This window comes from Cariama cristata, unplaced genomic scaffold (genome assembly GCF_000690535.1).
Source record: "Cariama cristata isolate BGI_N322 unplaced genomic scaffold, ASM69053v1 scaffold4114, whole genome shotgun sequence".
Lineage (NCBI taxonomy): Eukaryota > Metazoa > Chordata > Aves > Cariamiformes > Cariamidae > Cariama > Cariama cristata.
Genome location: NW_009612224.1, coordinates 42,147 through 57,166, shown reverse-complemented (window position 1 = coordinate 57,166; position 15,020 = coordinate 42,147). Strand labels below are relative to the sequence as shown.

The window sequence follows — 15,020 nt, the reverse complement described above, 5'->3', positions numbered from 1 at the left end:
TCCAAAACAGCTGCTCTACAATGCAAGACAGTACCTCGTTGCAAGATGCACTCGAATTTCTATTGTCCTACTCAGAAACACATGTCCAATTTCAGCTGGCATAAGACTAAAAAGTTCCAGTTCAGATTTCTGAAGCAGTTACCACAGGGTGAATTCGATCAACAAGAGGTGGGAAGAGGAGAGAAAAATAAATCATGCACAAAGTGAAAATAAAACAAAAGTATCTAGTGGTTTTTTTAAAAAAAAAAAATATAAATTTAAGACAGTGATAGTGCTAAAGCAACTGCATTTGAAGAAATTGTTTTTAAAAAAGAACATGTGATTGGACTGATGGGGACAGGCATGTCTGGTTTTCTACTGTCTTCCCAACCTCTTTCTTGGATATGTTTGTATCTGCAACTTGGTGGACCCAATACTTTTTGAGCTGTATTTGGTGATCAAAGCATGCAGATATGGAGCTGTCGTTAAAAAAGTACCCTCCCAGTGGGTCTCCTTGTCAGAGCCTTGTTTGCTCGATGTGCAGAAACTCCACTAGAGGAAGCATCAGGGCTGCTCCTGCTTACCCTACACACTTCTCTCGAGTTTTAGAAGGGGAAATAAATGACCGCTTCCCGTACCATCGCCTTCAAGGCAGAAAGATCTTTCTTTCATATCTGCTTAGCTCTCTAAGCAGTTGGGTAAGCTTCACGAGTAAAGTAGTACAGGTTATTTATGCCAAAGAGAATATATTAGCCCAGGAGTTCATGGAGGATTGATGAAACGATCACGATTTTCCAAGGATAAATGATCCATCAAACTGCATAGACAACTAAGGTGAAGGTCAACTGGTGTCTAATCCCAGTGTGACAGGCACTTATTTCCACGTGGTTGGACCTCATTAAAATTCAGTCTACAGGAAAACAAAACAAAAACAAAAACAAAACAGCAACACAGCTGGGTCACCTGTACCCTACAAAGTGCTTATGTCTCCACATAGCTTTCAGATCCCAGAAGGTCAATCAAACCCTGTTTGTCTCCATATGTAGTTCTCATCGATCGCCTTCGCCCGTCACCGAGGGTTGCCATCAAGCAGAAGATGTGTCAGTCTTTGCAGGTGTAAACCTCTTCTCTCTGGGTGCATTGCTTGCATTCCACATAGCAGCACCAACGGACCTGGCACTGGCACGGGCGGGTGACCACCCGGCTCTGCGTATTGTGCCCTCGCCCGCAGCAGATGCTGTCACAGTTCTTGTCTTTGTAACATTTCCTTCCCGAAGTCCCAGGAGAGTATCTACTCATCATACAGAAGCTCGGGGAATCGTCAATGTAGACAAGATCCGTAGTCCTTGGGATTTGATCACTGTGACCAGGGATGGACTTCTTGGGTGGGGAGATGTCTCCTTCCCCCGTAGCCTCGTTGGTAGTGCTGCCCACTTTGAGCGATGTCTCGTACTTCTGCTTCAGCTGCTTCCCTATTTCATGGAATGGAGAGAGCTGCCTCCAGCACGTTCGGACAGTACAGGATCCAGATACACCATGGCATTTACAGGTTGTCTCCACTCCAGCTTTGATGACCTGCAGACACACACGGCCCCAAAAGAAGATAAGTTACGGGGAAAGAAATCAAGACACAGAGAAAAAAAAACCCTTTGCTAGAAGATGCTTCTAGAACACAAAGTTGGTGACAATACAAAAACTATCTGTTGGAAGAGGACAGAAAACATATACTACAGGAAACTGCTGTTTCAGAAGGGTCCCGGTTTTCAGGAATATGACATTTATACCTGCCAGAATATTGCTTTATTGACTAGTTAATGATACTAGTAAGGTGTACAAAGGCTGTCTGGTGCTGGCACTCATCTATGTAAAAAGAGGTCTGAAGCTGTGATGCAACTAAGAGATTAATACATATTTTAACACCTATTTAGCTATTTTAATAAGAAGGAGGAGGCAAGATGTAACAAAAGAAGGAGTTGGTTTAGTGGAGAGAAGAGGGAGAGCACTGCTGTAACATGCACAAACACACAAGTGGGACATGTTCCAGAACTTGAGCGTGGACAGTAGGGACCTTCTCCACACCACAACACACAGAATACCACCTTAAACTCATGTAACTCCCAATTAGCAGTACAGGCTCAGTGGAAACATGGTTAAGCTGCGCCATTTCCACCAGTAGCGACTAGGCATAGCATCCCACCCAGTTCACTTTGTGACTGAGGAAAAACCTTCATGTAGTTGAAATATACATATACGTAAGGCCTCGAGAACAACAGCCTGAATCACCATCACCAAAACCAGCAGCTCCAAAAACATCCAGGTAGCTTCTGCCTCTCCAACCCGTGTTCAGGATCCTATTCTGGAGTATGGCAGCATGCTCAAAAGGACCTGTCAATTTTTTTCTGCTAGCAAAGCAGCCTCAAAGAATGCCATTGCTTGCTGGCCAAATGTATGTTTAATGAAGCACGTTTTCATGCAGGGTGAAGCCCAAGGTTGCCTTGGTCTCCTCTGTGCCCTCCTTTTCTCTGAACAATTAAGATGTGAAAAAATGGAAAACAGAGCCCTGTGTGATGGGTTCGGCAATTCCACGTGCTTTAACGCAGCCCCCAGGATTTACTCTGCCTGTGGCACCAGCTGTAGGCAGCTTGGAAGGGGAATCTGGATTCTCACACAGACCATTTCAAGTGGAAAAACATGAAATCTGGGTTGATACTACAGTGAGAAGAGTCCATCCCAGTGGGTTCAGTCCTCAGTCCATCAGGCAGTGACCCCTGGGGACTACAACAGGGCTGGTGGCTGCAGGGAGGACGTCAGTTTTCAAGCAGAGAGAGGATGTGGGTCAGTCACTCTGCAGGGAGATGAGAGAACTTTAAATTTTCAGCGCTGGCCGTGGGAACTGCACTAAGGGCTGCACCATCTGCCCCACCACGAGCAAACAGGAGTTGTCCCTCATCAGGGTGAGGAACCTCGACTCCTGCCTTGATGCTTCAGCAGCACATTGGGGTGAGAGGGTCCTGAAATTTGACCAGGCAATACAGTGAGCAAGGCCACAAGCGTTTACAAAGAACTTGACACAGGGGTGAAAAACACACTTAGCCAAACATTGTGTCAGGCTTCTGGTGAGGTGATAAAGGGAAATGGCATCACATAGGCGTTCAGAGGCTGCTGCACCCAGATGTTGTCTACACAAGCCACCGTCCAGGGAGAAACAGGCTGCAAGTTTCACGTCCCAGGTCATTATAACTTCTATAAGGTATTGGCAGAAATATCTATAAAGTATTTTCAAACAGGATGGAAACATGTATTTTATTTCCTCCACAAAAAAAGCAGGGCACTCACAACCAAGGTCTTCAAACTCCAGGTGGAAAAGAAAGGGAAGGCATTTAAACCCTTGGAAACTGAAGTGGATTCTGTCCTCTCCATGTCAGGACTTCCATGTTAAACTTTGTGCCTGCTTATGCCTCTGGACTAGAACTATCAAGAGCAAGGCTTGGTTTCAAATCCTTTCTTAATTACTGGATTATTTTTGTGTGTGTTAAAATTCAAACACTTGCAGTGGGTGTTGTAACGAGAAATAAGATTCATCTCACAGATCCCTAAAGGAGAGAAATGACTTGTTCCAGATAACGAAGTAAATGTGTATGTTTGATTTATTCCCAAAGCAAAAGAGAGTCAATCTGCATATAGAAAGGTGTTCAGATCTTGCTTGAGGATAGCTCTCTTCAGACCACCACAAAGTGTAAATACAGAAAGAAGAGCAGAGCCAGTGGAACCATAGTGTTCACATAAGAGATGGAGGCAATGGAAAGAGAATGTTATTTTCAACAGAAGAAGGAGCTTGGGAAGGAGAAGCAATATCAGGTGGGGAAGAGAAGAAAGTAAAGAGAGAGTCAATGGTTATTCATCTTGGAGAGAGACAAAGGCGATATCAGCCCTCCTGGGTGCTGTAAATGACCCCATATCCATAAATTCATTGAAGCTAAGCAAAGGATCCCAACCTTTTTGAATCAGGCTGCAATAAAGATGCCTCATGGCACAAAAGCATTACCATCTCCTTATGAATGGCATCTGAATGTTCTCCACCACCTTCTCCAGAGATAGATTTACACCTGGGATGCCTCCATGGGCCACATGAAAGCAGACACATTATTTGGACAGTCACAGATAACCTGCATTTTGTCCACAGATTATAAACAGGTATTTACAGTTCTAGGTTTCCCTCCCAGCTCCTTCCCCAAAAATAGGTTACATTTTGACTTTAAATGGGTAAGGTATAACCACCCCTTAAAATAGTAAGTTAGAACAGAGTTTGTTTTATAGAGCTCCCTCCTGTCAAGGTACTACTGAAAGCGTCCTTCCTTTGGGTATCTACAGTATCTAAAAAAAAGAAGAAAAAAAAAGAAAAAAAGAAAAAAACCCAACCACACAACACTAAAAAACCTCCCCTCTCTGCCCATTGTGGCCTCATGACAGCAGAGGACTGGCTCCAGTCCATTTCCCGACCATCCGGTTCTTAATTATTTGGCTGCATGAGTCCTGCTGAGCACCATGTGCAAATGTGCAATAGGTCATGGACTCACAATTGGGGACTGGCCCAATCCTGATATTACAGAGACATTTTTAGAAAGATACTATGCATAACACGTCCTTCAGCAAAGCCTGGCCAATGGTCACACTTCATTCCTATAACAGCCAAGACCTTTTCAAATGCAATCCAATAATACACAGTAGCATTCAAACAAGTGACGGGTTATACAGAGAGAGATGTGTTACTGCTTATAGTACTCAGCTGGGCCGGTTTGCTTAGGGGCTGTCACGCTTTGCATGCCAAAGTGTCTAGCCAACTCTGCAAGAAATCCCACAATGTTAGACAAGAGCATACAGAACACATTTTAATGGGGGGGGGAATCCCTCGCCCATACTGTCCCTTATGTAAAATCACATTTCACTGGTTGTCCAGAAGTGAGAGCTGAGTTCATGTGAAACAAAGCTCCTATACCTGATTTCACACCCAGACCATCAACAAACTGGGCAAAATTGCTGAGATACTTGCAGAAGGGCTGCACACTGCAGTCATTCATCAGTTCAGGCTTTTCTCAGCCCTTCCACCTCCCCCAGTCCATCTGCATCTGCTCCACCTGGAAAAGGAGACGACCACCATTGTACAGGAGATGGGAAAGCAAGAAACCAACAGGAATTGGCTCAGGTGTCAGACACGCTCCTGCGCACAGGCTCGGCTGGATTTAGAGCTGATTCAACAAGGTATGGTCATGAAATGCAGGAAGGCAACCCGGAGATGGGGCTGTTCTCATCAGAAGCCACCTCTCCAGAGCTCAGCGGGAGAGCTGACATGGTAGGTGCGGTATACCCAAGGCATCCTTATGGGGCTGGTAGATACAGCACAACACGTGTTGGAAATCCAGATCCTGACGGATTGGCAGCTAGGAGACGGCAGCAGACCTTCAGTCAGGAATAGGCATGTAGGTTTAGGCACTTGAATCACACCAACCAGCCAGGGTTGAACTCACTAAAGACAGACACTTGAGTTTACATGGTTGTGTTTAAGAAACACCTCTAAACTCCCACTTGACTCAAGTGGAGCCAAAGTAGGCAGAGGATCTTGCAGTGAAGGAGACACCTGTACATCCTCCACTGAACAGCTCTCCAGGCTCCACCGACTGTGCTGATCACATCTCTACTCACCAACAGGAGCCTAGGGACCCAGCTCACACAGAGGCACCTCAGTTTAGATACCTTAACCTGTGAGCAGAATTGCACCCCCTGGGATGAATTCAGGCATCTAAATAGCAGCATCTAGCATTATTTGAGGTACTGTAAAACATTGCTCTTCACCACCAGCTGCTCCTCCTGGATCATAAAGGTCTCTCAAAGTGTACTAATGTATATATTCCAGTAGATGATTCCTACTTTCTTTGTCTGGGCTTAAACAGTGAGGAACAAAGCCCCTAATGAATCCCAGTCTGTTTTTTTCCTGACCCACTTCTAGCTCCTTGTTAAGCAAGGCAAGGACAGCTTAAAGGGCATGCACCGGTGGACCAAAGCATAAAAGGTTTCCATTGTCCCCATTCTCATTAATGCACCAATTCATGAAATCCAGCATGTGGATTTTCAGATGGCCACTGTGCCAGTGGGGTACATCCCAACCACCCCCTAAACCTTCTCCTTGAAGGACCAGGAACGGCTCAAGAATACTATGAGACATTCAAGAATATTGAGACAGCTACATTGAAAATCCTAGAAAAATTTCTTCCCTAGCAAGCCTCCCCTGCTGCTGTCAGTCCCGAGGCAGCTACTCAAGGTGATGCATGATGGAGAACTCCTGCCTAAGGGCCCCTAACCACCCACAAGCCAAAATGAATCTTGGCAAAGCCCTTCTGTTTCCTGTCTTGTTCCCCAGCTTCCACAAAGACCTTCCTCCTCTTGTTGCAGGTTCCTGTCAGAATGGCTTAAATCCACCTCATGCCTCCAGGAAACAGAGCAGGTCTTATCCAAGTCAGCAGGTTGCTTGGAGCAGCATTGGAGAAACGTCTCCTGGCTTGGCCTTGGGACAAATGGGTAAATGTCTAGATCATGCTTTCAAACCTGGAAGGACTTCCAGGATAGAATAACTCAGCTTTTATTACCAAAAAAGTCTAGGGTACATGAGGCAGAATAAGACTTTAACACAAGCTTATCATTTCAAGAGCCATAGGTAGCTCCTGTTTTCAAGGCACATCACAGTTCAGAGCCTGATCTGCCTCCATCCTACATAGACTTGAACTTCTCTTGAACACACATGGCATCACAACTTACTTAATAATCATATTTTAGGTACACCAAGGTAAGCGGCCACACGCATACTTCTCTCTTGTCACAGATGTGAAGCAAAATGTATCAGCTTAAATTGGAAGCACAAAACATTTCATGCTCCCTGTAGCCTAAACACCATAGCTACCACACATCAGCAGAGTTGTAGTAACAACACAACTGCGCATTTAAATCCTTACTGCGTTATACGCTGTAGAGAGCTTCCACCGTGAAAGCAAAGTTGAACAAAGACAACTAGTGGGCCAGGGATAGCATCACACATCGAAATTATGTCCTCCCCCTCTCCTCTGAACAACCACCTGGTCTTGTAGTATCACAAATAGGAGAGCAGTTTGGGAGGAAAATAAAGCTCTTTGAGCAAATTAGTTTGTTTGATTTAGGAACACAAACTCCCATTGATCTTGTCGTGAGAATATCAAATACTGACAAAGGCACAATGAGGAAAACAATTATGACAGAGCAAGACTGAACACTCTTTATTGGTGCTTGCTGCTAAGAGGAAATTAGATAGCACTGCAGGACCGCCTGCCCAAATGGCTTTACAAGAGTCACAGGGAAAAGGGATCACAGCAGAGCATTGCTATGCAACATGTAATCCTTCCTCACAACAATGGCTTGCTACGAAGCTCAGACTAAGTGCCCCCGTAATGATCAGTCTCAGACATGCTGCAACACACAATTTCTCAGTGTTTTAGCTGAAATGCTCAGGACAGATTCCCATTCATTCCCAGCTGGGTCACGGGGCTCTGGCAATGGTTTTCAGACAACTCTTGTCTGGGCAGCAGCAGTCCGAAGCGGACACGCAGCCGTGGGAATTCCTCGGTTACAGCTCCGCTGTCGTCATGGCTGGTCTGCGGCTCCAAGGCTTCAAACCATTCGCCATGGTTTGGGGGAAAGGAGGGAGCAGAGGAACCTCCTTAGAGTCAGCTCATCCAGGAAAAAGCCTGCCCTCGTCTTGTCTGACTTCAGAATGGGCTCTAGGATGCTTCTTTACAAATCAAAATCTCTTCCATCCTCTATATACATATCCTCCTTCAATTTAAATAGGCTTAGTTATTCTCTCAGCTCAAGTATTAATGTCTGTTTGGACAGCAGCCGTGGTCCCCATTTCTTCACAGCGCCCAAATGACTAGAAGATCAGATTTGTCCCTTAACACTGGCCATTGCCACTGTTGAATTATAGAAGTTTCACAGGTCGTTAGAAGTTTTCTTTTTGTTTTCCTTCCCTTTTTTCTTCTATCTTGTTAAAAAAAGCCCTTTTTTGAGCCTGTTCTCAAACTGTTTTTTTCAGAATAGTTTTCCCTTCCCACTACCCTTCCTTCTTTAAAAATAAGACCACTCATTTCAGTGAAATATGCATTAAAATACAAACACTTTAGCACAGAATAACATAATCCTACTTTAAACTGAGGACTTTAAAAGTATTTTTCCCCCTTCAGTATTCCTAGTGTGCATTACATGGTAAGAAAGCTCCACATAAACAACTAACTGCAATTACTTATGGGACACACCAAGCAATTTTTTTCCAATGTGTTGCTTTCCAGGCCTTAGAAAGACTTTGGCTGAGCCAATCTCAGCCTGAAAGGAGAGGAAAATCCAGAGAGAATGCTTATGCATTCCTACCTGTCGTAACCTGGAGCAATCAATACCAGCAGCGGTCCTGCAAACTGATCTGTACGTACAAAGTCAAGAGCTGGTCTCGGGGGGCTGCTATTTGCTAGGTTTGATTTGTACCTCAGTAAAAGCGCGATGCTAGATTTCTTGCTGCAAACACACCCTAAAGAAACTGCCTAACGGATGCATTACGTCTCCTGTTGGTGGTTTTTTTTGTCCATGCACCAACTGTATTGGTAAGCTCATATGGATTTGCCCCATCAAAAAGAGCAATTACTACACTTTTTGAGGGTGCAGAAAAACAGAGGGATTGGCACTTAAGCTTGCCTGTTCAACAGACTCTGGAGTTTGATTGGAATCATATTTGCTAGTAGGACCATATGAGACTGGATGGGCAGTGTTTGTAAACACTGTCTGCAACAGGACACCAGGGTGCAAGTCTCTGCTTTGCTACGCCTGTGTGTGACCTTTAGTAAGTCACTTAATCCTTCTGGGTCTCAATTTCCCCTCTGTAAGATGGAGATACAGAAATGAAGAGAGTGGTATGCTCTGATAACACGTTATGTGATAGCTCATGAAGTTCCTCAGACAGATGATAGCTGGGCAAACATCTACCTGATATGGAGAGTGCAGGAGGCATGCTCAGTCCTTGAGACAGATCCCTGCCAGCATCGTCTAAGGGGAAAAAGTTATTCCTTGCATGGACTTCCAAAACAAGCAAGTCAACAGCAAGGAAAAGTCCATGCCTCTCCCACTATCCTCTCCAGAGCATCCCATGCCATGTCAGAGATGCAGGCATAACATGTCTCAGGATGGATCTCGACTTGAACCCTACAGCAACAAGGGTGACTTGTCAGAAACGTGCATATAGTCTGCACAGACCAAAACGTATGGGTTGATATTGTGCGAAAACCATTAAGGAAGCCTCATGAAGGGAACAGGTTTCAAAGGGGGATATTGCCTAAAGAGAGACCTTTCAGGGCAGGGAGGAATTTTCTTGTTCTCCATTTCTTCTCTCCCACAGTTTTGCACTAAATCATAGAATCATTTGGGCTGGAAGGGACCTTCAGAGGTCATCGAGTCCAACCCCCCTGTGGTGAGCAGGGACATCTCCAACTAGATAAGGTTGCTCAGAGCCCCATCCAGCCTGACCTTCAATGCCCCCAGGGATGGGGCTTCCACCACCTCTCTGGGCAACCTGTTCCTGTGCTTCACCACCCTCATTGTAAAAAATTTTTTCCTTATGTCAAGTCTAAATCTACCCTCTTTTAGTTTAAAACCATTACCCCTTGTCCTGTGACAGCAGACCCTACTCTTGGCTTTTGTGGAGACTGTGGTTATACCCCTGACTTCAGGGTCCTGAAGGCAAAGGCTTGCTTGTGGCCCTCCTTCTGGAAGGATAAAGGGAAAAAGGGAATGAGAACATGACAATTTTTATTTTTTTTTGGTAACAGCAGCCCCCTTTAATAGTGCCCCTTGGATCTGTAAGACATGCTTGACCAGACATACCTCTGGAAGAGGTCAGCACTCCTGGGATTAAGAAACTTAGCAACGCTCCAGAGAGGGAGTTGGAAAGTCATGTTTAATGATACTTTGCTGAGAAACGGGGCAAATTTAATTAAAACATCACTTACTCAAGCCCAGTGGAACTAATTGAGCACTCTAATATTCCGACTTTTCATTAATGGGTTACAAAAGAGGGCTGCACTTGTGTGTACAAGGGGGTGGGGGGAAGGGGGGAGGATATAGAGAAGAGAGCTTTAGCAAGGCTGCCTGTGCTTCATTGAATATAACCAAGAAACTTCATTGCTGGCAATGGAACTTTAATACAGTTGACTTCTCTCACCACCATCACCGGCCCCCATCCCCTTGACACATACCCACATCTCCCCCCAGCACACACCCTCTCCACCCAAGACCCCTCTGAAAGAATAGCTGAATGGGCAAGAGTAGATTTGGCAAAGGAAGGGAAATTGCTTTTTTAATAAGTGGTCTATTCAGTGCTCCTACTTTTCAATAAAGAGAAGGCTGGAGAAGTCCTGGTCTAATTACCTCATCCTCACACTAGACAAGCTCCCTCTTTCATTGGCAACTGAGGTCATATCATATAACTTTGTGAGCCATCATGGGCACAACATGTTCAGTCATTATTTCATTGGTGGCAGCAAAATTACAGTCAGCCCATCAAGGTTGTAAAAAACAGAAGTAAAATAATAATTAAATGAGAACGTCTACCAAGAGACACTAAAACTAGGTGGGATTGGATAATGTCACCCTCGCAGAAATACGCAGATTGTTTGCTAGTGTGACACCATGGAGAAACTGTCGTGTTGACCAGGAGGGTATAGGGTTGGTTGCCAAATCAGTCAATTAAGCACAGGTCTTTTTTTTGCTGGGTCTCAAGGGACTATTTATATATTTTTTACCATGGTTGGGAGTAATTAGATGGGAAGGATTATATATTGTTAAGAATCAGTGAGAGACCACCAAGCTTGTGCTATATCTTTAACAGATATTCCTCCACTCCCTCGGCAAACACACACCTGCACATCCATACAGACACTGTGAGTACATCAACATAGCCTGGGACTGCAGCAAGCTCCCATAGTGAAAATGAAGTACCGGAAAAGAAAAGTCTTTGTCCATTCTCAGCCCAGTCTGAAGCAGTCTGTAGTGCAGCCAAGCTTTCAGTTCACGTATGTATGGCTTCATTAACAGATGTAAAATCCTCAGTTTGGTTAGAGGAAAAACGCAGCGGGTGCTGAGCAGGAATTCAGGAGAGCTGGCTTCAGTCTCCTGCTCCATCATCGGTTTGCTGCATAACCTTGGGAAAGGCATTCAGTTCGCATCTCAGCTCCTGCTTGAAATGGCCATAACCACCTTTTTGGAACTCACAGGGACATTTAACACATTGGAGGCCATAAGAGCACCTTAGTTATATAATGAGCACTCCTGTTCAAAATTGTTCAGTTTCAAAATGGCACAAGTCAAGGCTATCTGCACTCCTATATCCCCTTTGATTCACACCAAATCAAATGCATACGAGTTATTGTTCAAATAACAAAACTAGGTTAGTTCAAAGAGGTTTCAGACTGTCATAGCCACTAGGTGAGCATCTCCTGCTACTCAATGGTTGGAAAGTCTATACAGCAGCAGTTAGCTGACAGGCAGCTTCCTTGGAGAAAGACAAGTAGAGGAAACATGCCGGGTTTCATATTTAACCTGCTACCTTCATCAAGGAAAACACTGATAAATTCAGCAAGACAACCTAGTACTGCCTGCTGAGCAACTCTCATCCTCCACCAACACTGCACTTGCAGTGGGACCAGGAGGAAGGAATCAGAGCGAAGTTGGTATTAATCTACACCCAAGTGTATGTAATGTCAGAGGCAATCCATCAACTACACCAAGAAAGTCAATGCTTAGGCTTCAAATCAGTTTCCATATTTTGAGATCTGAAGTGCTGCAAGCTTTCAGCTTGCAATTACAAAGCCAGCCTGGGTCCTCATCTGATTTGAGCATCTGTGATCATCATCTTAATGACACCACGTTGTGTCAGTGGTTTAGGTCCACTTATCCTGACTATATAGACAGATGTTCTCCTGATCTTGAGCCACCATCTTCCTAAAAAGCTTCTTTCTCAACATGCAGTTTGCTTGTTCTCTGCCTGGCTTCATGGCAGTGTTGTGAATCCAGTGGGCTGCTTGGCTTGCCTTTCAACCAACCTACAGTACAATTATTCCAGGAGCATAAACAGAGAAATCATTTCAACTACTGCTGCAAATAGGCAAGGAGAGCTGTCAGATAGCAATACCAACTCAACAGATATGGCGTGGGTGGACAAAAATAGGAACACCGGATCGCTGACCTGCAGCAAAGGTCTTTCGCTTGGATTGCCATGAGGGCTCTCAGTGTCTGGACAACCATCCCAACTATTACTCAGCTGCTTAGATGCAGATACTACATTAATACTTAGAAACCACTGCCAATGATCAGAGCCTGACTGTGCCAAGTAAAGTGGAGGCAGAGTATGTGAGAGAATCGACACCTCCACTTCCCCTGGGAGCTAATTCAGTGGGATCAGGACAAGAGAAGGTAAGAAGAAAGGGGAGATTCACTCCCTCCAGCTCATCCTTCGAGTTTGTTTAGCTCAAAGACACATACCGTATAGACTGGAGATGACAAATAAGGACACTTAACCAAAATCCAAGATGAGATCTCAGTCATATGGGCATCCTGACTGCAGCTACTGGGCTGGAGAGCACTGGGAGTTCAGTCAAATACCTTGGGCAAGTATTTTAGCCTCACCACTGTTCAAAGGGAGATATTCATACAGCCTACATGTCAATGGCACCTAAAGCCACAGCCTTGTAGGTTTTGACAAGGCTATTATATGACTCTGGAAAGGGAAGAGAGCTGGGACATCTCACAGCAATCTCCAGCATGAAATCACAGCCTTCATGGACCACCTTCTCCATTTTCAGTCCCATCTGCTACACAGCCAACTCCAAAGAGTTGGGACAGGCCCTCGGGAACAACCGACCACAAGGATTAAAACAAATTTCATCACCCTGCAAAGCCTGTTTCACACGCCAAAGAGCTGCAACAGGAGTTCAGAGGCACTGAGCCTTTTAATCCAGAGGCAGAAAAGCTGTCAGCCAAAGCCAGACACCAGCTAAATCCAGGATATTTCTAATCCTGATCTCAGTGCTGTCTAGGAGCATCTGGTGGTGGAGAGAGGGGGAAAGTTTTTGCTGGCCAGCACTCACTGGTGGCATTCTCCGATGCCCCAATTCCATCGTGAGGAATGACATTTTATGCATACACACTGGAACAACTGAGCTGGCGTGGCGATTCCTAGAATGCACAACTGGCTGGGCTGCATTTGCCTGGGAAACTGGAGACCCAGGTCCCCCATCCCAGCCCCAATTCTCCATCCAATCACACGGACAATAACAAGGCTCGAAGGCTATTTATAGCCTTACAGTACGTCCCCCTTCGAGGTTGGCGCAGTGAAACACTGATCCCAGGCACCTGTGCTGGCCAATCTGAGGGATTTTCGTGTTCAAGCAACTCTAGGCTAGGTACAGCCAAGCAGATTACAGGAGAAGCTGGAAAGGCCCTTCCTTTCCCTTCTCTTGCTGGGATGACCAAGCAATTGCAAATGCTTTGTCCTTTACAACAGTCCTGCAGGGAAGCCCCCAGGCAGGAAGGTAAAGCCTCGTGGGAAGAACATGGGGTAAAGAGCAGAAAGTTCTCCAGCAGAGAGGATGAGGATGGGAAAAGAAAAAAGAAAAAAAAAGGGACTATACACCCAAGCATTGTCAGCTGCAAACCCAGCAGCTCTAGACGACATGGAAGGCTTCTGCCAGAAAACAAGGCTGAAGGGACTTTTAGGACTGAGGTCAGAGAGTAATATCTCCACCCTGGTTCCCCACTAGGTGTTTTTCTAGCCAATTTTAAAGAAACCTGGCTGTGGACATGCTAGACTATCCATACTCTACTGAACTACTGCAAGAAAGGCATCGCTGAGCCTGTGTTGTGGCAGCATAAATCTCTTCCTCCTTGTCCTACCTCATGTAAGCCTGAAGAACCTGTCTCTCCATCCCTTTGTAGTGTAAGACCCTCACCTCTCTGTGGAAAGCCAGTAATCTTCATCCCCACTTCATGTTTGCTAGACCTGGACAGTCCTGTTTCTTCCCCTCTCCTTCTGGTCTCCCTCCAATGGTTTTGCACAACTGAAAGCAACAAACCCAGGGCATAGTCCCATAACTGAGACTTCATCCCTCCAGCAGAAGGATCACTCCATCCGCTTTGCATCCAACGCTCCTGTTTCCACACCCAAGTGCAGCACCTTATTGCCCCCACAAAGGCATGAACCCCCAACTCGAAGCAGTCTGCAACGCACCTTCATGCCCACGAGGTTATTGTGGAAGTCCACCCTGGCTCGCAGGTCCTTGTTGGGCTTCCTCCCCAGGAACTCCTTGACAAACTTGTTGCTGTATTTCAGGTTGTCACCGCAGCCACCCCACTGCCAAGCTTCACGATTCTCCAGGTCGGGGGCCTCGTCGCAGGTGCAACGCTCCATCCGCCCCGCGCTGCACGCCTTGGCCATGGCATGTGTCAGCCCCGCGGAGGAGATGGCATACAAGAAGGCTGTCTCCTTAAAACCTGCAGGAGAGAGGAGGCAGCAACTTTAATCGCAGCTGGAGCAAGGGTTAAAGAAAGAAAAAACTGAGGAAATTGAGGCAAAACTCATCGTGAGAAGAGTTTCAGCAGTGTCAAAGCATGCTGAGCTCTATGCACATCACTGGTGGTGAAGAGGACACAGTGGAGGGCAAGGAATGATGGATAGAGGTGGCACGAACCAGGATCCAAGAATGAAAATGAAATCTGGCCAGCTCTGTGGCTGTCAGTCTGCAGAGAGTCTACTTGAAAACAGAAAGAGGTGAGCAAGAATTGGACAGGCAAGAAATGGAGGTACCATCACCATGGTACAGCAATACTCCTACCAAGGGGACACCAAATAGCATAGACTTACAGTCTGATAGTTGGGGTAGAAATCAAATGCTCCTTGTTCTTCCCTCTCTCTCCCTCCGCTC

General features: G+C 45.6%; 1 protein-coding gene across 1 annotated transcript in view; it reads right to left on the bottom strand.

Moving 5' to 3' along the window:
* Nucleotides 1–665: 665 nt before the first annotated feature.
* The window catches only part of WNT9A (wingless-type MMTV integration site family, member 9A), an 18,783-nt gene continuing 4,428 nt past the window's right edge, over nucleotides 666–15,020 (bottom strand). Inside the window, exons 2-3 of the mRNA XM_009698521.1 lie at nucleotides 14,327–14,589; nucleotides 666–1,554 (exon numbers count right to left, since the gene is read on the bottom strand). Coding sequence (XP_009696823.1) covers nucleotides 1,081–1,554; nucleotides 14,327–14,589 — 737 coding nt within the window. The 3' untranslated portion in view covers nucleotides 666–1,080. The remainder of the gene's footprint in view (nucleotides 1,555–14,326; nucleotides 14,590–15,020) is intronic.